The sequence below is a fragment of the Gymnoscopelus microlampas genome, assembly GCF_963454915.1.
Source record: "Gymnoscopelus microlampas genome assembly, chromosome: 9".
Classification (NCBI taxonomy): Eukaryota; Metazoa; Chordata; class Actinopteri; order Myctophiformes; family Myctophidae; genus Gymnoscopelus; species Gymnoscopelus microlampas.
In genome coordinates, this window is record NC_139946.1 from 32,974,530 (window position 1) to 32,999,440 (window position 24,911).

A 24,911-nucleotide genomic window follows, 5' to 3' on the forward strand; every position below is an offset into this window, starting at 1 on the left:
GTCTTTTGATTGCCATAAATGTTCCTCTCTCTCCACCTCAAGGGTTTACAAGGCTGCCAAATTCTGGGTCATTTGGAAAAAGATCTCTCACTGCTGTATCTACATTATTAGAAGAACTGAAAGTGTTTGTTTGGGCAGTTTCAAAAGGAGTCGTGACATAGTTTTGTAGTTGGCTTGCTTGGGTACAAATAAATGATAAAGAAAATGATGATTACTAACTGCTACATTTCCTCATGTCTTTCTATTGCCAAGACATATGGTTCAGGGGTTGTGTTGGCTTCAACAGCATGGTTGATGGTTACATGGTTCACATAAAGGTTAAAATGTTAGATGGAGAGAGTCTACAACTCTATGTGATAAGAGCACTAGTATATTTAATGCACCTGGGTTCCAGGGCAAGACTAAAGGTCTCATTTCGGCCCCGCCTGATAAAGTTTAAGAAATGCTGTGCTAAGGCACCTCCATATCCTTTTTCAAACGTCAGGGAGGCTTTGTAATTACCCTAACTCCAACAAGAGACCCCTTGTTTTCCAATCTGCTTGCATCTGCAGAAAAGTGTGTGTGTGTGTGTGTGTGTGTGTGTGTGTGTGTGTGTGTGTGTGTGTGTGTGTGTGTGTGTGTGTGTGTGCGAGTGCGAGTGCGTGCGCGTGCGTGTGTACGTGCGTGCGTGTGCGTGTGTACACGCGTGTGTACGTGTGTACGTGTGTGTGCGTGTTTGCGCGTGTGCCTGTCTGTGTCTGTCTGTTTGGGTGTTTTTGCATATGTGTGTGCACGTGCACGCATGTGTGTGCCTGCTGTAGCCCCTCATCATGTTCATTCCACAGCACAGCTGCAGTGGCTGAAGTCACCCAGTTTTAGTCTCATGGGGACTTAGCAGCTCATTAACAGACAGAACAAAGTAAGCTGAGAAAACGTCAGTGACTACCAACGCTGGCCAATGTACAGAGCAGAGGCCATGATGTCACTCCAGCCGTCTGTGGTTGAAGTGCCCCTGGTGCTTTTTATGGCCTGGCTAAAGATGGCCTCGCCAAACCTAGAACCAGACAATGACACAAGAAAATACCTGAGTAGAAAGGTATTTTCTCCTCAGCCGCAGAACAGCTGACAACGAAGGAGGGGAAGAGGGAACATCAGTGATGACACACTCACGGAATGGTTTCAATCTGTGTTAAGAGATTAAACATTGATTAACTGCTTGGTAACCATTCTGTGAAAAGGATCATATTATGTCATTTGTCATACTTTTATTGGTTTGGATATCCACATGAATATATATATGATATATGAATGCATATATTTCCTCCTGATGCCAATGAATGATCTCTAATGCTGTGGGACTTCAATACATTTGATTAAATTCACCTCAACGTTTGTAAACCCTACAACCTCTGGGAGCTCTTCTCTTCTTTTAACTCTTTCTTTAATATTCTTTTGGTAATATAATGTACATTTTGTTTTACTTTGCTTTGTTTTTATTAGTTTAATTTCTTGTTTTGCATATATTTTGTGTTTGTTGTGGATGTGGGTGGCTTGTGGTGCCATCTAGCTCTCAATGCATTCTTTGGTTATCATACTGGAAATTCTGTCAGCAGCATGGTGCTTCCCTGTAGCACCCTCATCCAATCCTGATTCTGACGGATTCTGAGTTCAGTCTGATTTTTTGTCCAGCCTGCTAAATCATGTTATTTTCTCTGTCATACTGGAAGTTCATGTCAGTTCAGTTTAAACTGTGACATTTGAACTCGGACATCTGTAAGCATTCGCCAACATTAATATTTGGCCAGGGAGAGGAATTCCGACAATGAATATACTTCAGTTATTCATCCCGTTGGAGACCTTTGCCCGAGGCACGTTTAATCACAGTCTCTTTATTCTTTCTCTGCAGAGATCGGACCTGTTACCATCACAACAGACCCAAAGAAGTTCCAGTATGAGCTGAGAGAGTTGTATGTCCAGGTGGGTTGAACAGATTACAAATGTCAAAATGAATAAGTTTCAAACTGTAGCGTGTAACTTTAAGGACCAAATGTTACAGAAAAAGAGCCTGCCTACTGTGCCTAGGAAGCAAAAGTTCCTAGGTTCGATTCGCGGCCCGGCAATGTGTTGAGGTGTCCCTGAGCAAGACACTTAACTCCTAACTGTTCCCCCGCTGCGCTCAAGTCTGACCACTTGGGCAGCAATCAGCTGGGTGAAGCTAAAAACAGAATTTCCCCTGTGGGATCAAATAGGTCTAATTATTATTATTTATTAAGATAGAATAAGATGCCTTGAACATGATGTGATGATGGAACCAGGTTGCCCATACAGGTACACTTTTTTTTTGCATTCTTCCACATGAGTTAACCACACGTGGCTTCATTCAGAACATTTTGAGTAAAACTTTAGGTATCATTTTTGATCAGACTTACGTTAAACCTTCTTATAGAGTAGATTTGGCTGTTGTGACTACATAACCCTCCAGCAACCTATGTTCATTTTCCTCACTGATGTTCCAATGGCCGTTACAAACACATTTATAAACAAAAACATTACAGTGGGATTAAAGGACCAAAACAGGGTCTTTCCAAGTTCACATTTTTGTGGCACTGCCTGAAGAGAGGCAGGAAGTTGCGAAGGAATGCTCATCATCTTGTATTGCACTTAAGCAAAAAAAAAAGAAAAGGCTAAAACTGGAATGCACCGGAGACATCTAAAGATCAGCAGGACAGAGTAATTTGTCTTAGAGAGAGTGAGAGAGGGAGGTAGAGAGACATTTACACGGAACACAGTATTTGGAGGTCTGCCCTTTGGCAAGTGCTTGTGCATCCTTGGCACGTGCTACTGTTCGTTTGGCGTGAGCGTGTGTTGTTGTGTGTAATATTGTACCCCTCATGGAGTTCCTGTTTCTCCTCATTCCCCTCACGCCAACGTATCCTCTCCTCACCTTGTGACCGCTCACTGCCTCTGACAAGGGTTACACACTACCCAGCATGGAGTCTTAGGGCCATCATGCTATGCAAATGTTTGATACACGATATGCTGCCTAAAGTTCATACCTTTATGCATAGCTCTTATACAATATACAGTTTGGACCAGTTTGGGACCTTTATTTGGCCTATTTGATAAGGGAGATTTTGTGTGCTCCCTCTGTACCTAAAAGCAGATCCATTCATCACCAAACCAAATAAATGTAATGTATTGCTCATTTAATGTTCACGTCATGATTGAAATATAGTGGTAAGCCACACTAACCACTGAACTACAGGAGAAATGGTTTAAACCGCTCCATGAAGCATTGCGTTAGTTCATACAGGGCACTGGAGTCATACATACTGTACATGTCAGTTAGTTGATTGTTTTCAGTCAGCTACGCTTTTCGACAAGCCAATCACAGCTCTGCTGATTGTTACCAAATCAGCCACGCTTTTGTACTCTTAGTATAGTGTTCCCTGATTTTGCTTAGAGCCAGAGTCATTATGGTAAATTGCGCATGCGTTTTTATCCAAATCGCTTTGCATAGATTGTGCATTACATTCACCCATTCACACATACATTCATACACCGATGGCAGAGGAAACAATGCAAGGCACCAACCTGCTCATCGGGAGCAATTAGGGGTTCAGCGTCTTGCTCAAGGACACTTCAACACTAACTTGCTCAAGGACACTTCGACACTAACTCTGGGGGAGCCCGGGATCGAACTGGGAACCTTGCGGTTTCCATCCAGCCACTCTACCGGCCACTCTACCCCTGAGTTTAACTTTATTCCATTTGTTGAAATAAATGGTTAAATCTATTTAGGACTATGAGTCTTCCTGACTGAATTATTATTAGGTGGGAACAGAAGACCACAAGGTGTGTTGGGATGTAGAGAGGTGGTGGTGGTGGTGGTGGTGGGGGGGGTTAATTGAGTCAAGGTGCTATTACTGGGACAATGGGAGAAGGGTAGGGGGTGAGGATGATTTTTGGCCAGAGGGGACATGTTTGGAGCGGGGTAGAGACAGGGTCATTCTCTGTCTACACATTCCATCTCCCTGGCCTGGAAAACATGGATCACTCCATTCCAGATGTGTCAGTAAAGTGTAGTTAGCTATATAGCCATCTACTTTAGACAGAGCTGGCACGTGCCTGCTGGAATGCTGCAATGCACAGCCCCCCCCCCCCCCACACACACCCCACAGGGAGAAGGGTATAGTATTTCTTTATACTATACAGTATAAAGACAAGGTCAAACGTCATTCATAGGAAACATAGAACACGCATATCTGCTTTGGTAATCAGCTGCAGGACACAGATCATTATAAAGATAATGGTAAAGTTGGCACACTGTTGTTTTCGCCTACTGTTTATTGTAAGGATCATTGTTTTGATCACAAATGGATCTTCATCAGGACAAATCAAGAAGTGGGAGTGCACTGGACCACAATGGAAACAATTTTAATATTTTTTTACTGTACTGCCGTGCTATTTTTAAAACTGCTAAAATCAATCATTCAAACACACTTGTAGTATATAAGAATTAATAGGTCAGGTGTAATCACTTGACCCATTAACAAAACTATAAGTAATACCCACAATTTGTGAAAGTGTACAAATTACACAATATTACAAAAAAAACGAATTTCCAAGATGAATAGATGATAATGTTAGTATAATATTTGAATGTTAATATTAATGTATAATTATATTTTTATGTTTTATTGTCAGGGAGGAGGGGACTGTCCAGAGATGAGCATCGGTGCCATTAAGATTGCTTTGGAGATCTCCCTGCCGGGGTCTTTCATCTACGTCTTCACAGATGCTCGATCCAAAGACTACAAGCTAACCCACGAAGTCCTACAGCTCATCCAGCAAAAACAATCACAGGTGCAGACAATCAGTTCTCTGTTATTAACAGTGAACTCAGAGAAAAAAGGATTAATGACAGTTGGTGAAGGTCTGTGTCTGTGTCTGTGTCTGTGTCTGTCTGTGTCTCTCTCTCTCTGTGTGTGTGTGTGTGTGTGTGTGTGTGTGTGTGTGTGTGTGTGTGTGTGTGTGTGTGTGTGTGTGTGTGTGTGTGTGTGTGTGTGTGTGTGTGTGTGTGTGTGTGTGTGTATTGTACATATATTGTTTTGCTTTTGATTGTTCCACTTTTGCTTTGGCAATGTAAACGTATGTTTTCTCATGCCAATAAAGCACTTTGAATTGAATTGAATTGAATTGAAATTGTGTGTGTGTGTGTGTGTGTGTGTGTGTGTGTGTGTGTGTGTGTGTGTGTGTGTAGGTGGTGTTTGTGCTTACAGGGGACTGTGATGATCGGGCTCACATTGGCTACAAAGCCTATGAGGAGATTGCCTCCACCAGCTCTGGACAGGTCTTCCATCTGGACAAGAAACAAGTCTACGAGGTAAGAGGCAGTCTATTGGATCTAGAATTAAAGTTCTATTCTATTCACTTGGCTCTGGAATTCAAGCTCTATTCTATTGTCGAAAGTATTACTTGTCCTTTCCAGCCGTGGTCCCCAGGTTGTTGTTAAAGGGTCCGTGAGCTGTCTAGCTGACAAAGCGATCAGCTGTTTTCTACATTGTACACACGGCAGCGCTGGTTCTCGAGCGCTAGTTCCAGAAAGTCCAGAAAGAAAACTTTCCAGCGTCAGATGTGCTTTGGTCACGGGTGGGTTCAATCTCCACAGTTTGGCCTAGGTTCCGCCCTTAAGCCATGTAAATAAAGCAAAGTTAGAAGGGTTTACAGCTTTTCATGTCCTTGAACCTTACCAGGTCCAAGCCTGGACTCCTGATCATGTTTCTCTGGACCTCGCTGTGAAGGGCGCAGTGAATTGATTGATGCATAGCTCTTAAAAAACACATTGCTGCATAGACTTCTTAAGTGTTTCCAAGAGATGCAAATCAACTCTTTTGGATAGATGACTGATGGTCTGTAATTTGGGAATGATGTGGCTGTAAGTTCAGGCCATTTGATTCTTCACCGAGAAGAAATTCTAGATAAAGTGAATACACTTTATACAGTGAATAACGTTGGAGCCTGCATCTGCCTTCATCTCGATCTTATTAATAGAAGTCGGTTTCTCTTGACCTCTCTCACTCTCTCCCTTTGTAGTCTTATTATTTTTCGTGCGCACACACACACACACACACACACACACACACACACACACACACACACACACGCACACAGTGGAGTAATGAAACGACAGACAGGCATTGTTGACCTCTCCCGTCCTCCCGATTCTCCAAGCTGGCCTCCATGACCCCGTAGTCTGACTTGAAGAAAGAGAAGCCTGTCTCTGTCTGTACCCAGACAAGACCCTCCACACCTGGCTCTGCTTTCTACCAACTCCCCCGACAGTTCTGTTTTGATCTCAGAGGGCAAGTTGATTACACAATTGCAGCACCATAATTGAACTTTATAATTTGTACTGAATAATCTTATAAGCTTGTTGCATTGTGGCCCTTTGTGAGCTTGTCGATTGGCTATTTTCGTCATAGAGATATGACGTAGAGGGAAAAAAAAGATCAGGTCAACGAAGAGTGGATACCCGCCTAGAAGAGAGGCTTGCATGAGGGAGAGTAATTGAAATGTACACAATCATCAAGGAATTTGCCTGCCTTCTACATGTTTTTTCACTTGTAGTTGGAGATGTTCCAATACATTTTCCCCCTTCCCAATTCCAATTCCAATACCTGAACTTACGTATCGGTCGATACCAAGTACAGTACAGATTTGATACCGGTGCGTTATGAATACATCTATGGAATGAATGACAATAATTTGTTATAAATTGTTAAAGTGCAACCACAATTTAGTAATCATTCCCTGAAGAAGACCTTGCGTGGTCGAAACGTTGGTTTCCAAATAAATTCTGCATCGTGGCTACGAGTGTGCAGCCTCTTTCTTTATTGCCACAATTTTGTAAAACATCATCATTTAACATCATTTAAACTGTAACATTATACAACATTGCAACATCAACTTAAAAACAAATCATTCAAAATAAACAAGAATTGTTTGGTGCAAATGAGCTATCATCATCACATGATCAATTACGTGGTATCGCATCATTGCATAGACTTGCATACTGGCTGATACCGATACCAGCATGTAGGGACTATCGGAAGGCATTTCCGATACTGGTATCGGCACCGCAACAACTTGTAGTCATTACTTTCATTCTCCCAAAAATCTGCACTCAGCTTTTGTTTTTTTTAAGATTTGGGGTTCACTGTATACTATGACTACTATTTCACACATGTCTGCACCCTTCAGAGTTTGTAGAGAGTGTCAGCACCCTGGGTCCCACACAGGAGCTGTCAGGGACTGTTCTGGGACTCTGGGGGCCGTGGGTCAGGGCACAGGGGGAATCTTAGTCACTTCCTGCTATAGCGGCTCCGCACATGTTGAGGGGATGACCTTGCATGCAGCTGTGGGGGGTGGTGTGTGTGTTTATGTGGTGTGTGTGTGTGAGTGTGTCTTTGTATGTATGTTAGGTGTGTGTGTGTGTGTGTGTGCGTGTGTGTGTGTGTGTGTGTGTGTGTGTGTGTGTGTGTGTGTGTGTGTGTGTGTGTGTGTGTGTGCCTGTGTGCGTGCGTGTGTGTGCGCGGCAGCGTACATGCTACACACGCACATGCATGTGTATTTCTCTCTGCATTTCTCTCTACTTCCCACAGAGTTCTCATGCTCTTGTCCATTGGTGTGATTGTCACAGGTCCTGAAGTGGGTGGAGGAGGCGGTTCAGTCATCTAAGGTCCACCTGCTGTCTACCGATCACCCCAGTGGAGTCAGCAAAACCTGGCAGTTGCCCTTTGACCCTAGCCTCAAGGAGGTCACTGTAGCTCTGAGTGGTCCAGCACCTAACATCGAGATACGGAACCCCCAAGGTACAATGCAACTGTAACTTTGGAAGTGTACAAATGGAACACACAAATGGATTTACACTAAGGACTTTTACAGTGTAGAAGACCTGGTTCCCAGAGATAAAAATCCTATCACATAGGGGGGTCTGTGGCCTAATGCATTTCAAACTGGTGGTCCTTGAAATTATAAAGGTTGACAATCAATGCAGACCATAACCGGCATCCTCCAATTTAGGTTATGCAACTTTCAATATTCTTCCACAAGCATAATTTGTGTAGGTAACAAGATTTTGCTCCAGGTGAAGGAGTATCTCGGGGGTCTTGTTCACGAGTGAGGGAAGGACGGAGCAAAGTTATTAACAACAGCTTGAACAAAATATCTATAAGCCAGAGAGGCAAATCTTTGGCTTTGATGCTGTCTTAGATCAGACAGGCCTATTTGACAGTGCAGAAACGTAATTGCCTCGATCCAGTAACGAGCGTCAACGAGCATCAGCTGGACACACACACACACACCTCCCCTCTGCAGTGTTCTAAACTGAAAGTGACTGGAGTGTGTCTCATTTCTCTCCAAAAGTCCTTGAATATGATGGAATATGATTAAGGATTTACTGTGATTATGGTAAGCTCACATTTCATATCACACACCATACAGTAAGAACTCCTGTAACTTTAACTAGTCAAAACAATAAAATGAACTATACATATCGTCAAGTTTTAATATTGAGATATATCGCGGTACGATATATTGTGACACCCCTGGGGCATATACATTTAATATGTGTATTTAATTTTCATTGTTTACTTCTTCCCTTCAGGGAAGCTAATTGGGAAGAGTGATGGACTGACCGAGCTTCTGCACATTCCCAACTCCGCTAGAGTCGTCAACATCAAGGACCCGCAGCCTGGGATGTGGACCATCAAGGTAAACAGTCTTTACATGGAAATGCATGTAGAATTCTGGAGATGTCTTCCCCCCACGAGGTCACAGAGCAGATCCGCCATTTAAAATGACTTACTGCACTGAGGTCAGTGCTGTAAGCTTGAAATTTGTTCACAGCTTGCACCCCAGGAGGGAGCTGTGCCCTTGAGGTAGGATCTTGAGCTGAATTACTGCAGTAATACATCAGATACAGTGACTACAGTGACATGTAGTCATCAATTTAACATACACGTCATCTGGTGAAGGCATTCAGCTTGTTAAATGACACGATCAAAAATGCACATTTCAACAGTGATTTATTTTAGTTAGTATGGAGATGAAGATGTAGCTCATCGGTGGCACTTGCTGTTGTTTTTGCATCTTTTGTTCCCTTACCCACTGTTTTCGGGCCATCGTTGTTGCATTTCACTCTGAGGAGAAGCATAGTTGCTGGTGTCCCGCTGTCGGGGGAATGCAAAAACAGTTGCACAGTGGGGTTCCCACACTCTGGATACCAGGAAATGACAAGCACAAATCACTCAGGTAACAACATTTTTTTTTTTTACCTGGGTGATTTGTTACAGGGACATGGGATGGCTCCTGTATTCTGTGTAGATCCCTGCTGGGTCACTTTCAGTGTACTCAGTATGGTTGTGTAATGTCCTATCAACCCTTCCCCATGATTTACAGGAGGAGGGAGGAGAAGAAAACTGCCTGCCCCCCATCTCCCTTGTGTTTCCTCTCCGGAGGAAAGTTTTAATGGTGGGCAGATGAGCATGACTATGGAGGCGTCGGACAGATTAATGACTGAAGTATCTCTAACCCTTGTTGAGTCCCCTGAAAAGCAGTTTTTTTAATTTTTATATAACATGTTTGTTTTTGTTGCTGATTGGCATTGCCACGGTAACCCTGTCTTCCAGTCTGCTCTGCTTCCCTTCATATCACTTTGCCAGGTCTTTCATGTTAACTCCTTATCGCATCACACTCCAGGAGCCATGACATCATAGGACTGCAGTGTTATGTAAATCCTCAGCCGCGTTCGCAATGTGTGTGTTCGTCTAGACGCAGTGCTTCTGTTCAATCCGAAATTAGTTATGCCTTGCCAGGGCAGTTAGCGTGCTTTTTTGTACATACAGCACAGACCTGCTATAGACTCCTGTTTTTGCCTTACGTCTCATTTATTTGAGACCAGGCCTTCCCAGCTGTGTCTGACTCTGCACTTAACCAATAGGTTAATCTCATGTAGGACCCTCTCACTAAATACCCATGTCAGGAGAACTTCAAACAGAAAAGCTGGCAAGAAATCAGTATTTAGAATTGCAGTATTGCTGACCTTGGACCATGTTTGCACCGCCCCTTAAAAGCCAGTCTTAAACAAAGTCACCACGTTACTTCCCCTGAAGTCTGCTTCGTTCCACCTGTGTGATGAATGGGACCGCAGAGCTCTGTCCGACATGCCCACATTGGCTTTTCCAACCTTAGTCTCATTGTTAACAGTTGGAGGTTTGGCTGTGCAGTGTCTGCATAGTACTACAGTTTGTTTTGTCTATCTGGTGAGAAAAAACTTCTGCAGGTTAATATTTCAATGTTTCTTTTTCTTCCCCTCTGTGTTGCTCTAAGGTGAAAAGTTCTCTTAACAGTTTATCCCTCTTTTGCGTCGCAGACTAAACACCACATCAGACAAGTCTTGACCTCAGCGATTAGCCACACACACCACCACACACACACACACACACACACACACACACACACACACACCAACATACCTCTCTATCTGGCTTCCGTACCTAAAAATATCCGCTTCATCTTATATGAAGTCCTGTTTCCCAGGACCATCTGACGGGCAGCTGCAGTCAGATGCATACAGTATATACACTTTGAAGGGATTTCTGTTTCTGCCATGCTGCGTTTGGCTAAAGGCTAATGGTCCGTGACGCTCCAGTGTACTCGCCCTGGTTAGAGATTGTGCGCGAAAAGGAAGGCCATCCATTTTAATCTGCCTTTAATTGGCTAATGTGTTGGTGTACAGTATGGAGAGTGGGATCACACAACCCTCACATCTTCAATGCACTGTGTGTTTGTGTATATATATATATATATATCTGCGTGTATGTGTACTGTACTGTACTGTATGTGTATGTGTAATATGTGTCTTTTCTGAGGACCATCCAGGATGGACTCCTCAATGCTGTGGTGAAACTATAGCAGTGATGACTGCATCTTGGCTTCATACTGCCTGGTGTTTTATGGCCCATGATAATAGTTTAGGAAGGTTGTAATTTCAAAAGTATGCAAACAACCCAAAGGACTTGTAGCGGTGGCAGACTGCCCTACTCTCCATTCACTGGCTGTCATCTGTCTCACTGTGTTCTGTTTTGTCTGTCTCTCTCTGTGTCTTTGTCCATTCCGTCTCTATTGTATCTCTCTCTCTCTCTTTACTGTATATGGTATCTGTTCTGTTCTGATTAGACAGCATCCAGGTATCCTGGTGAGCACAGAACATACTGAATAATAAAAAGAAATGGGGGGGAAGAGCAGGATTATATTTTTTAAGAGACTCAAAGGGACCAGGACACGTGGGGGCTTTCTCCTGCCAAACAGATACTAAAGTATTTATTCCATTTATTTTTTTTCTTTTCTGTTTTACTTATAATAACACAAGCTGTTCCTTGTCTGAGGATACGATGGTTCCTTCTCCTTTCTTCATGCTCCACTGACTGAATACTTCGGTTTAGTAGTTACTGCAGATCAATGCAGTAAAATCAAACTGTGATAACAAGCATCAATCCAAATCAATCAATTAATCAATCAGGGATTGGTATTTATTGTGAGGATCATTCCAGACAGACACTGCTGTGATCTGCTGCAGGTCAACTTACCTAGAAAGAATTTGTAGTGAGGTAAGAGGCTTGCAATATCATGTACAGTACCCTTCTAGAGTACATTTCAGGTTTGAAGTTTAAAACGTTTTAGAAAATACTCTTTATTCATTATATAGATGCATGCATTGAAGTAAAGAGTCTATCAACTCAAGCCACTAGCAGTTGAGCACACATTAGCCAAAGCCTGTATAACTTATTTTAACAGTCGTCGTAATAATCAATGACAAATGTACATTCCTAAAGAGATAAATAGCTGTATTCCTGCTTCATGCATTTGAGAGTGTGTCCAGGTCATGAGCATAGGGACATGGGTGTCCTAATGACAAGGAGTTCCAGCGTGACCATAAAAGTGTCCCTCCCTCTTCTTGTTATGACCCTAATGACCATCAGCTAAAGACCGTCATGTATCATTCTACAGCAGCTTTTATGGTGGGTTTAATTACCACAACGTTGTGCTTTTAGGATGGGTGGACATTAACAACATGAACCCTAGCGTCCTGGGGCTAACATTCGGTGAATATAGCAGATCTGAAAAGCTCACAACGCGCTGCGTTGTGGCACGTTGTGAGCTTGTAGATTGGCTATTGTCGCCAAAGATATTTAGTGTAGAGTGAAAACAGGAGGGGGCCTAGTACAGTTTAAGGCCCTGGGGGACTCCGGTGAACGAAGTATATAGGATTTAACCATTTTTTGTCTTTCTAAATTAGCCAATCATTTTTTACCAGAAGTGTTTCTAAGTGGTTAACATTTGAGACTAATACTGCCACCCAGGAACTGAATTGTAGGGGTTAAAGCCTAGAGTCATACTCTTAAATATACAGTACTATTATACTCCTTGATTATTATATTAGGTTATTAGGTATATAAAATAACCCAATGGGTACAGTACGCCTCATTGCAAAAGGTTAGTCAATAAAATTGGACTGAACACTTCTCTTTTGGATAGAAGGTAAAACTCTGGTTTGGCAATCATCTGTTTAATTTGCTTACTTAAGATACATTCAGGTAAAGCTTTGTAGCTGGAAAGAGGAAGAAAACAAGACACTGTCTAATGACAGCGTTGCTTGCATGTGGATATCTGATATCATATTGATGACATCAGTCCTTCCCAAATATGGAGGAAAGATCTGAGATTCTGAAGATTCACACAGAAATATGTATGCAATATGAGAAAAATATTAGTGGTTTATTTCCTTGGCCTATTGGCAGCGTGCACAAGAACACTCTTCTAGACGGCTCGCCCCTTAGGAGCCACACCGTAAAAAATAACCTGTGATGTGGGCTAAATGCCAGTTTAGGTTTGCATGCCTGATTCTGTGTAGCGAGTCATGTCTCATGACACCTCCAAAGTGTTTTACCTCAAGGTGAGGATTTTCCACTACTCACCAACCTGTATTTCATTGTAATTACTCTGTCTCTGTTTCTACCTTACTTCAAAAGACAGTTGTGTAATAAAGACTACATCAACCCAATTTAGTCACGCTCTGATTATAGTGGTCCTGTCTGCCAAATTAAAGTATGAATGTCAGCATGAATTCCTCTTTCGTATGTGTGAAATGTGGATGATTTATAAGTCATGCGTCGTTGGATAGTCTTTCTTTACTAACTTGTCTAAACAAGTAGCTTTTTCTGGAACACAATAGTTTGTTTTGAAACACTTCCATTTCTTTTCCACTAATTTCCACAGCCTTATTTATACGTAGTTGTGTGCCGGTGTCGCGTGCCAAAAATAGCCGATCTACTAGCTCACAATGTGTCGCATTATGTTGCATTGTGAGCTTGTAGATCAGCTATTTTCTGCGTGCTACACCGGCACACAAATTAAGCATAACAGCGTTCTTTGTTTCTTAGTTTAATTTAAATCAGATAAATGCTCATCATCATCTGGTATTATGGATGATCCAAATCGATCATATTCTCTAATGATGAATGTATAATGAGAAAAAAATATATTGTGAAATGAAATAGTTGTTATGTTGAATCTGTATCTATCCAATTCTTCTACCTCATATTACTTTAATACAACTGCAAAGTAAACAGTGTACAAAATGTACATCTACTTTTCCCGACAGACATCTAGTAAAGGAAGATATTCAGTCCGGATCTCAGGTCTCAGCACCATCGACTTCCGGGCCGGCTTTTCCAGGAAGCCCACATTGGACTTCAAGAAAACCATCAGTCGGCCTGTTCAAGGTCAGTGAGGTCAAATGTCAACCTTTCCAAATGTAAAAAAAAATAAAAGAAGAAAAAATACAGAGCCACTATTATATGCTCTGCTTATATATATACATTCCAGCATTAGTCTGGCAAACTTTAAGTGGATTTGTCTTTCATCACTTGTACCTTTTTCCTTGTAAACATGTTGTGTCACTCATATGATGTCATACACTGTAAAATCTTTAGTGTTAGGGTTAGGTTAGGTTGGTTTTAATAAGGCACCCCACCTAACTTCCTTTGGCACAATAAACTCTGTTACATCATCACCCCAGGTATTCCCACCCACATCCTCCTGAACACCACCGGGCTTTCCCGTCCTGCTCGTGCTGATAGGCTGGAGCTCCTGTCAATCACGGGGGACGTGATGAAGACATTGCCTATTCGCTTCTATCCCGAAAGACAGCCATATGGCATCTGGAATATCACCGAGTTCATCCCACCCAACGAGGCCTTCTTCCTGCGGGTGACCGGATATGACAAGGACGGGTTCCTGTTCCAAAGAGTCTCCAGTGTGTCCTTCTCCAGCATCGTACCTGGTCAGTAATGCAGGTTGTTGCTCGAAAATAGTATGCCATGTTGTAGTATGCCAAGTCCTGTGATTTATTTTCCTTTGTAATTGTATAAACGTACTCATGACCGTGATGCTTGAATGTCATAGTCAGTGTTTTATACTAGAAAAAAATATAATAAATGAAAAAAAAAGAAGACGATAGCGTGCCAAAAATAGCCAAACCTTCGTCACAATGCAACACAATGCGAGCTTGTAGATCAGCTATTTGTGGTGTGCGACTCCATTGTACGACAAAGTATAAATCAATCTTTAAGTCACTGTTAAGAGGTTTGATTGACTGGTGACTAACTGATGAATAAATGACTGACTTTTTCTGTAAATTCATTGATTTATGAACAGACTGATGGTAACTGTAACTTTCATGTCCCTTCCTGTCAGATGCCCCTAAGGTGCTAATGCCGGCCACCACCCCAGGTTACTACCTCCAGAAAGGGGCCATCAACTGCCAAGTCGAGAGTCTAATCCCCTTCACTCTGCGCTTTACCAGGGATGGGAAACGATTGGGGGTGGACCAGCTCTTCAGGTACAACATAATGGGGAAGGATTGACTAATCAGTCTTTTAAATTAAAAAAGGTCTATACACCAAGACCGTATAGACACCTGCTTTATAGACCATTTATAGACATGCTCATTTTAAATTTAATAGATGAATACATTGGGTCACCAGGGTTCAAATCGCTGTGATTATATTGGTGCTGTGACCCACATCGTGTTCCCCAGTCAAAGTGGTGTGACTGTAGCATAGCAGCACTGCCTGAAGCCCAGAAGCCAAATATCTCCCTTAGCAGGGGGGGGGCATTGCCCTTTGGTTGAGTGGTAGATGTAACCCATACTGGGTTTCCCACTCAAAGTGGTGTGACTGTAGCAGACTAAGCAGAGTTGCACTGCCTGAAGGCCAGAAGCCTAATTTCTCCTTTGACCAGGGGGTATTTCCCTTTGGATGACTGGTAGATAATTTGTCTCCCAATGTGGGAGATATATTTCATCAATATTCTCAACATAGTACACAGTATAATCCTCAGTGTTGATTTATCCATTTGTAACTCTGAAAGTGTGTAGGCCTTTGTACACCCTCAGAGTTAAAGAACCCTCAAGATTTAACATTTAAGAGGATATAAATATTACATGTTTTTCACTGTTCCCAGGGAGGCAGACAATGCATCATGGGAGATTGCTCAGGTTACTCTGAAGGATGAGGGCTACTATGAGTGTATTGCTATTAACAGCGCTGGAACTGGACGAGCTCGCACTTTTCTGGATGTATCTGGTAAGTGGACACGCCACCAGGATGGTTTCACCCAATCACTGTATTGTTACAGGCAATTCTTATAGAAATCTTAATTTTGGCTTATAATATTGGCTTTAGTTTGCAGTTTGTCCTGAAAAAACACTCATTTTTTGAAATGGACAGTTGTATGAAATGTGCAGCACAAGAACGGTTTGACATGTGTTGACTTAAGGCCTTTGCAGACAGGGCGCAAATTGGTCAATCAGTTTTTACCGCATGCGAAAAGACGCACAAATCGAACTGGGTTTGATTAAAAAAAAAAAACGCACCGCCGCAGCCACTTGACGCATGGCAAATTCGGAGCCGGTGTGCATGAGGTCATAGAGAACCATGTGTTCTTTAAAAAAATGATATTGTTTTTCTGTGCGAAAAAAATTGATAAGAAGCTCACACACTGTTATTTTTGTGCACATCCCCCTTCCCTTGTTGCCAAGCCAAACCGGCTCAGTAGTTCATAGGTGAGTAAAGTGGCATGTCACATCTTAACATGATGAAGATCTGAGAGGGATTCAAACTATTTTAGAGAAGTTAACAAGAGTGGCGAGCCAGCCTTTATGAAGTCATTATAAGCTACCCCATTGCACTACTGCATAATCTTCACATTAACAGATTTCGAAAATCTTCATTCAGTATTAAGAGAAGTTGGACAGATGTAGGCGCAGTATTTATTTTTGTTCAGTTATAACTAGGAAATCAGTTCTCCAGTGTACATTGTTAGCCAATTAGCACTGCATGGTATGCTACTCTCCATCAGCATGTGTAATGAGCAGCATGGAGGGCAGGCAAACATTACACTGTGTAAACGACTATAATACTGGGTGATGGATCACATAAGATGCAACTTGTAGGGCAGAAGGCAATTTACAGCACGATCTCTGGTAATGTGCCTTACTGTATTAAGGACAGAGAAAGAAAATATACTTGTGAGCACACAAGCTCACGCTTGTGCACACATGAAATACCATATGTGCAATGGCACGGCAAGCATGATCGTGAAGTTTACGTCATGCTCAATAGGACATGGCCTTACACACACAAGCGCTACTTAGAGAATACGCTGATTGAATATGGCTTGGAATCCAAGCACCAAGGCATGTGGCCGGGGATTTTATTGACTTCAGAGTCACCGGCTGTTCAGTTCATGCTGTGAATCTATGTGGTGGTAGACTGAATGGAACCTTATGGAGAATGCGACCATAACTCAAAACCGGACTTCTTAAATCCATGCCTCATAGGGACCAGGTCACAGGGTTACGGTTTAGTGCAGTGGTTCCCAAACGGTGTAGCGTTAGACATGTCCAGGTGTGCCTTGTGATTTTGTGACAATCACACATTATTATTGCAATATATATATACTGTACAAAAAGTTATACATTATTTTTAATTTGACTATATCAGTACTTTGTGTGCACTCATTTCCCAATACAGCTACGGTACATTCTATACCCTAAAAATATATATATTTTAACAAATGAAAAAAAGAAATGCTAGATGAAAGGCAAAGGAGTCACCTAAATCAGTAAAGTTAATCCGTCAGGCAGTCTCTCGAGACTGACTGTTGGCTCACACACTTTTCAAATGCTTCCGCCTAATAGTCTGTACTTTGGAAGTATGAAAATGAAATGAAAACTAGAAAAAGTGCTCCTCGGAGCACAAGTCTCCGCCAGGTCAGGTAGGTTATTATGGCCTCCTGGTGGCGCTATAATAGGCCAATGTGAAAAGGATGCCATTTATTCCTAGGCCTTGCACGGCAATCGGACACTGCATGCATGATTTGAGGCATTTTGTTCTAAAAATGTGTTTTGCTAAATTTGACCTACTGGTGGCACTATAACAGGCCAATGTTAAAAGGGTTGCATTTGTTCCTCAACATAGTGTGAATGTGCGTTCAAAGTTTCACCGTAATCGGACGCTGCATTGACTTGCAGCATTTTGTTCAAAACGGGCCACTCCTGCAAACATTACATGTCAATGTTAGCCAATCAGGATGGCATTTGAAAAATCAAACAGATCCGTCTTGATCACATGACTATAGAGATCATGTGTATCGATTTGCGTGAAATTTGGATCAAATATGGAGGCTTAATATCAAAAAATGTGTTTTACATAAGTCTGCCTCCTGGTGGCGCTATAAAAGGCAAATTTGAAAAATGCAGGGCAAAGATTTATCCTTGGCCTCTAGAGAGTGTGCATACAAAGTTTTACACTGATCGGTGCAGTTATAGGTAAAAACACGAATCGGCCTGTTACAGCGCCACCATGAGGCTGATTTGAACATTTTCAAATGGCATTTCTTCCTCGGCCTAATGGGAATGTGTGTGCAAAATTTCACGGAAATTGCATGCTGTGTTCATGATTTGAGGCATTTTGTTCGAAACAGAGTACTCCTGTAAACTTTGAAAGACAATTTTTGCCAAACAGGATGGAATATGAAAAATCTGAAATGAGACGTTTCTTTTAATGACTATAGAGATACTGTGTACCGATTTGGGGGATTTTTGGCCAAAATTTGTAGGAGTACTGTTCAAAAATGTGTTTTGCACAAATCGGCCTCCTGGTGGCGCTATAACAGGCCCATGTGAAAAATTTGGAGCAGAGGTTCGGCTTTGGCATCCAGGGACTGTGTGTGCACAGTTTCGCTGCGATCAAGCGAACGGTGCCAGAGATTAGCTGTACACAGACAAGACAGAATGACACACACACACACACACACACACGGACGGACGGACAGACAGGGGGTAAAACATACTCTCTCGCCATGCCTTAAGGCCTGGTGGAGACAATAACGTGGATGTCTCCCGCTCTCCTCTTTCGTTTCACCTTTGCAGTCGCATAAGTAACCTAAGCTACTGTAAATAAGTTGAAGCCTATATACTGTAGCTTGTAAATGTAAATGTAATAATGTTTTTGAAAGATTTGTCAGTTGAAGGCCGGAGATAATGTTTTCGATCCTATCCGTCCGCCTGTGTGTGTCCATCCGTCTGTGAGCAGCTAATCTCCGGGACCGTTGGACTGATTGGCGTGAAATGTTGCACGCACACTCGATATCTTTCAGAGTTTGCACACTCCCAGTAGGCGGAGGAAGGATCGCCACCCCCAAATATTCAAATTGGCCCCATGGTGGTGCTATAACAGCCCACTTCACCTTTTGACCTATAACTCTTGAAATGTACCGGTAGGTTGTACAATAAACCTTTTCTACAAAACACACGTTTTGCCATTGCTCATAGTAGCAAATGTTCCATTCCCATTTCAATTCATATTCCACTCCGATTGGCTATGACTGACTACGTCTGCTGTCCCAGGGTAGGCAACCCGGCCTGGTGCAGGACGTGGAGCGCTCTTTTCTAGTTTAAGAATCTATTTTCATGGAAATGACAAGCTGATGACAGCTTCCTGTCACAACCTTTGCGAGGTGGACTTAGCATTCAAACATTGTGGAAGAGTTGTCATGCCATGTCAATCCAGCAAGTAGTTTTTGCGATTTTTGGGACCACAGTGTTGGACGGACAGATGGACGGACCGATCAACATTTCTATCCTTACAGCCCCACCACTAGCATGGCTAAAAACATCAGGAATCTCAGGGGACAGGCTTTTTTCTTTTCCAAAAACCTCAGAGTTCTTTTCCCTATTTCTTCCAATTTTGGGATATTGGAGCTGAGTCTCGTGCCCAAACTGCACTGTGCTCTGTTTGCAAAAAACCTTCTCCTCCATGGAATGTACTGGATTCCAACTTAGCGAATAATGAATAGTGTGTTCGAGGGAGTTGAAAGATGGTTTGCATGTTGCAGAAGTTTTTTAAGGCAGAAGAGCCAAGAAGAGGGAGAGAGAGAGAATGAGAAAGTGCAGGGAGAATGCTGTTAATTTATCCATATGTATGCTCTCAGAGTTAAATGAACATTCAGGATTTTACAGTGTGAAACATGGATGTAACTCATTACTTACTGTAACCCACTTACTTCCAAAAAAGAGATGGTACAGATAGGAGGGGACTTGGCTTCACCGACCGTAGCCGCTGATGACAGCTCTGAAACATGTGAAGACTTGGCTCCCACAAACTATTGTTATCTAAACTCAAACCAGATTGGTTCTATCCACAGGTCAACTCATGCACTCAACCACTGCTTAAAACATTGTCCCAGGGCCAGTGATGGTCTTTACAGGATGACGGCCCTACTTTACGCGCATACATTACACACACGCTTGCACGCACGCACGCACACAAACAAACAAACACACAAATATACGCATGCTTGCAAGCAGGTACTCACACTAACACACACAAACAAAAGAATGAACGAACGAACGAACGCACACACAAACACAGACACACATGCGAACGCATGCACACACAGACATGCGCTCGCATACGCATACACGCACGCACGCTAGTGATGTGTCGTTCGTGATCGATTCTTTCAAAAGAACTAGTTAATTTGCCATGAACGCGAACAAGCTCGTTCACTTTCTGAAACTGTTACGTGGTTCACGCGCGACGTGAAAAAAAACCGCTCCCGCGATGGTGTTTTTGCACGCACGCGCGCACCCACGCACGCACGCACGCACGCACGCACACAGACACACAGACACACAGGCACACACCTTCACATCCTGTCATCTCCCAAATTTATGTCATTCTAATCCCGGGGAACTTTATTGAAATCCCCAGCATCCTCCTTCTTCTGTCAGAGCCAGAGCTCCCTCCCTGCATAACTCTGGCTCACCTCTGAAGAATGATTGACGACAGGCTTAGGCTCAAGGGATGAGAGTCTTGTACGTGATGAGTGGGCGAACCTTGTGCAGAACAGAGAGAAAGTAAAAGAGAGAGAGAAATAAGTAGCTTCTATAGGAGAGAGAGAGTCATAAGCAGTTTCTATAGGGGGGGGGGGAGTGAGAGAGAAGAGAGAGAGAGAGAGAGAGAGAGAGATTGGCAGGTCTGATGAATGCTGAACATAAACATCAATCTGTAATTCCAAGATTCCAAACCTTTTATGAAGCCTACTCCAGACCACAGTAAGCACACACATAACGTTATTGATTCAGTACATTGTGTACACAAACCTGTTGTAGAATATGTCAAAAAAGTCATGGGCATGAAGTGGAAAGGTATATGTTATATAAATAGATAAATAAATAGATAAAATGTAAAAGCGGATCGGTCCATCAGTATGCAAGATTAGCCCCAGACCACCTCCCTACACACACACACACACGCACGCACACGCGCGCACGCACGCACACACGCACGCACGCACACACACACACACACACACACACACACACACACACACACACACACACACACACACACACACACACACACACACACACACACACACACACACACACACACACACACACACACCCTCTCTTATAGACGGCTAGCCTCCTAAAAGAGCCAATCTGTAAGAATGTGTGAGAATGAAGATTTTTGGTTGTCACCACTGACATTTTTCACATGGCGACCATTGTACTCTTACATTATACTTCGGGGTGAATGATTTAAGAGCAAAAAGACCACTGTTTGAATATGGTCTTTCATGTGTCCTCTCTCCTTCAGAGCCCCCCCCAGCCATCACAGTGGAGGGCAATGTGACAGTCTCCCCTGGCTCCAACGCGGTACTCACCTGCCACGTTGTCAGCACGGTCAGCTTCAACCTCACCTGGCTGAGAGGAGGGCAGGACGCCAGGCTGGACCCGCGGGTACGAATCCTCGCTAACTTCTCCCTGGAAGTGCACGCTGTAACGCCGGACCACGCGGGCTGGTATGCGTGTATCGCCACCAACGAGGGAGGACCGACCGCAGAAAAAGTCTACCTCATTGTGCAAGGTGTGTGTGACTTTACGTGTGTGTGTGTGTGTGTGTGTGTGAGAGGTCTAAACTGTCTCAGACTATGAAGGGTGGAGGGAACAGGAGAGATGGATCTGATGGGATTTTATGTTAGCGGGAGGGGGTTCATATGGTTATGATGAAAGCTAGAGCTTTCATGTGTAATGTTTGAAAAGCATTGGTTTTATGTGCATTTTCAATTGTGTAGTATCACTGTGTGTGTGTGTGTGTGTGTGTGCATGTAAGTGTGAGTGTGTGCATGTACGTGTGTGTGCATGCACATGCACAGGCTCAAGTGTTCGTGTGTTCGTGTGACACACTGCGATTTACACTGGAGGAATGGACTCTTTGCAAACCAAACCTGCTTTCCAAACACACAATAATGTCTCCACCCCCCCCCCCCTCCCCCTCCCCTCACACCACCCCACCCTCTCTCTATAACTCACCCTAATGGTTTTTTAAATGTGTGAAAATGATTTAAGCCTCACGTTCAGGCAGCGCAACCCTCGACTTTTCCATCTGTGGACAGCTCCTATAGTCCTGTTGCTAACACCTCACTGACACTGAATCAGGAACACATTGTCAGAGAGATGGAAGAGAAAGTATGGCCGGCTATCTGGGCCCACTCTTGGCCAGGAAATGGCGATGTAATACAGCGATAAAATCTGCCATTAGGAGATGAGCTCAGCCATAAACCCAGGAGGTAGAGACGGAGGAGAGAAAGAGAGTGAGAGAGAGAAAAACCTAATTCACAGGCCCACACAGTAAAATCCAGTGTTAAAGTAACTAGTTTAAAACTGTTTGCCCAATTACTTCATGCTGAAATCGATCATCACTAAATATTTATACAAATATTTTGCGATTTTGCCTTACAATCAAAAGTCAAATTGGCATTTTCCCAGGGACTTTAAATTAATGTGAGTAACTTGGTATTGAAGTTGATTGATAAGTCAGTTGTGACTTTAACCACTTTAACTATCTTGGACAGGTCATAGTATAGGTGAAAATGTTAAAAGATTTAAAAACTTTCAAAAATACTTGCTGACATTGCAAGTTGTTGTCAGCATGTACTGCAGATCGGCAATTTTTGCTATTCGTCATACGACAAAGTACTATAGCATGTATAGAGCTGTTTCTCCCACAGTCTTTGATTGGAACAAAAATATTTCCTGGCTTTGCACAGCCTTTATGACACTGAGTATGAAGCTAAAGGCTTTAATTCTGGTACTGCAGACATGTTTGTAGGGGAGCCCCACCAGCCTGCCCTGTCATTTGACTCATGTCATTGAGTGATACGTTGCTCAATTGAACTAAAACAATTTCCCTGACTTGGGTGGACTTTTTATTTTTTCCCCCCTGTTTATTGTGTCGGCACGTTCGCACTTGTGCGTGCGATTATATTTTATTTACCCACAGCTTTCTCTGTTATCCTGTCACTCCTTTTTGTTTGTCTCTTTTGGTATAACATTTTTCTCTGACAATTTTGTGTTTTTTTTCTGCTCTCTCACTCTGCCCCATTTCTCTCTCTCTCTCTCTCTCTCTCTCTCTCTCTCTCTCTCTCTCTCTCTCTCTCTCTCTTTCTATCTCTCTCACTCTATTTCTATCTCTCTCTTTCTATTTCTCCCTTACTTGCTCTCTCTCTGTCCTGAACAGCTGTCAGCAACCCCTAGGGGTTTTCTAATTACCCCTTGGTCAGGCCCATCCTAGTTATTAGACTCACTTTGAAGTGGTGGGCCAGTGGGTTGCTGACACCTTGCAACACTGAAGCCCAACTTATATATCGTCATGTGCCACTGTCGCACACCGCAAATAGTAGATCTACAACCTCACAACGTGTTGTGATACGACGTTGTGAGCTTGTAGATCTGCTATTTTCAGCATGTGACAGCGTTGTGTGACGGCGTATGAATTAAGCATGATGCCGAGAACAGAGGAAAGGAGAAAGAAATGAACGAAGGGAGGTACGGAGGGAACGAGCATAAGAAATGAGATTAAGACAGTGAGCAGTGATATAATGGGAGAGATGGAGAAAGGGACAGATGGAAGAACAGAGCAATGGCGGGAGTGGCAAAGATAGGTTTTCATGAAGTTTCTGAGTAAGGGTAAAAGTATGCATTTCCCTTTGAGGAACCTCCTAGGTTCATAAGTACAGACACATAACTGCCCTCTCCCCCACACACAGGGCAGGTTGACCTAGTAAGGGTGAGAGACAAGTGAGGAGAGCAAAATCCTGAGTGAAATGGCCTTTGCACACTGAGTCTGATGAGATTTTTTATTGGTTCATCAGTTTTGAAAACATTTGTAGCAACTCATTATGTAATAACAGCTCATAACTGTTCATAATGTATTAATTTAAATGTAATAAAAGTTCATAATGTAAAAATCAGCTTATAATGTAATAAAATCATGAGCACATAATGTAACTAGAAAATGTGCTCCTCGGAGCACAGGTCTCCGCCAGTACTGTTCCTGATTAATCCTGTCTTACCTCACTTCAAAAGATATAAATGATCTTTTGAAGTGACCCACATATTTATAGGACTCTATTTCATCATGCGTCTCGCTAGCCAATCAAAGCACACCCTTTCAACATATTGTCACGTGTCACGTGAAGCTTGACCAATGTTAGCTTGGTGGACACACGGAAGGACGAGAACGAAAACATAGTCTCCTGGCGGAGACAATAACGTACTTTTCTACAACAACTACAACCGACTGATATGCTCATATTTGGAGATCTCTGTATCTGTCAGTCCTTGTCCTTTTTATGCCCATATATGGAGATCTGTGTATCTGTCAGTCCTTCTCCCTTTTATGCCCCTATATGGAGATCAGTGTATGCCCATATATGGGCATGCCCCCTTTTGTGCCCATTTATGGAGATCCCTGATGTGATCAGTATATGTCCATATATGGGCATGCCCCCTTTTGTGCCCATATATGGAACTGACTGATTTGTTTGCACCTTATGTCTTGACGACACATTGAGGTTAGACAACACTTATCAACACACTCCATATTTGGGGCGTAGCTGCATTGAGAACTCCTTATATGGTAATGGCTGAGTCATGGTGACATGAGCGTGATGACATAGTGACATGAGCGGGGGCGGCAGTGGCTCAGGGGTAGAGCGGCCGGATGGATGCCGTGAGGTTTCCAGTTCGATCCCGGGCTCCCCCAGAAGAGTTACTGTCGAAGTGTCCTTGAGCAAGACGCTGAACCCCTAATTGCTCCCGATGAGCAGGTTGGTGCCTTGCATGGTTTCCTCCGCCATCAATGTATGGGTGAATGTAATGCACAATCTATGTAAAGCGCTTTGGATTAAAGCACTGCTGTATATAAATGCACCATTTATGAATGTGGAAACGT

General features: G+C 42.9%; 1 protein-coding gene across 1 annotated transcript in view; it reads left to right on the top strand.

The window, feature by feature from the left end:
• The window catches only part of hmcn1 (hemicentin 1), a 191,236-nt gene that overhangs the window by 18,545 nt on the left and 147,780 nt on the right, over nucleotides 1–24,911 (top strand). Inside the window, exons 2-11 of the mRNA XM_084066545.1 lie at nucleotides 1,886–1,956; nucleotides 4,687–4,845; nucleotides 5,243–5,365; nucleotides 7,682–7,853; nucleotides 8,648–8,754; nucleotides 13,706–13,826; nucleotides 14,123–14,386; nucleotides 14,800–14,944; nucleotides 15,568–15,689; nucleotides 21,273–21,542. Coding sequence (XP_083922671.1) covers nucleotides 1,886–1,956; nucleotides 4,687–4,845; nucleotides 5,243–5,365; nucleotides 7,682–7,853; nucleotides 8,648–8,754; nucleotides 13,706–13,826; nucleotides 14,123–14,386; nucleotides 14,800–14,944; nucleotides 15,568–15,689; nucleotides 21,273–21,542 — 1,554 coding nt within the window. The remainder of the gene's footprint in view (nucleotides 1–1,885; nucleotides 1,957–4,686; nucleotides 4,846–5,242; nucleotides 5,366–7,681; nucleotides 7,854–8,647; nucleotides 8,755–13,705; nucleotides 13,827–14,122; nucleotides 14,387–14,799; nucleotides 14,945–15,567; nucleotides 15,690–21,272; nucleotides 21,543–24,911) is intronic.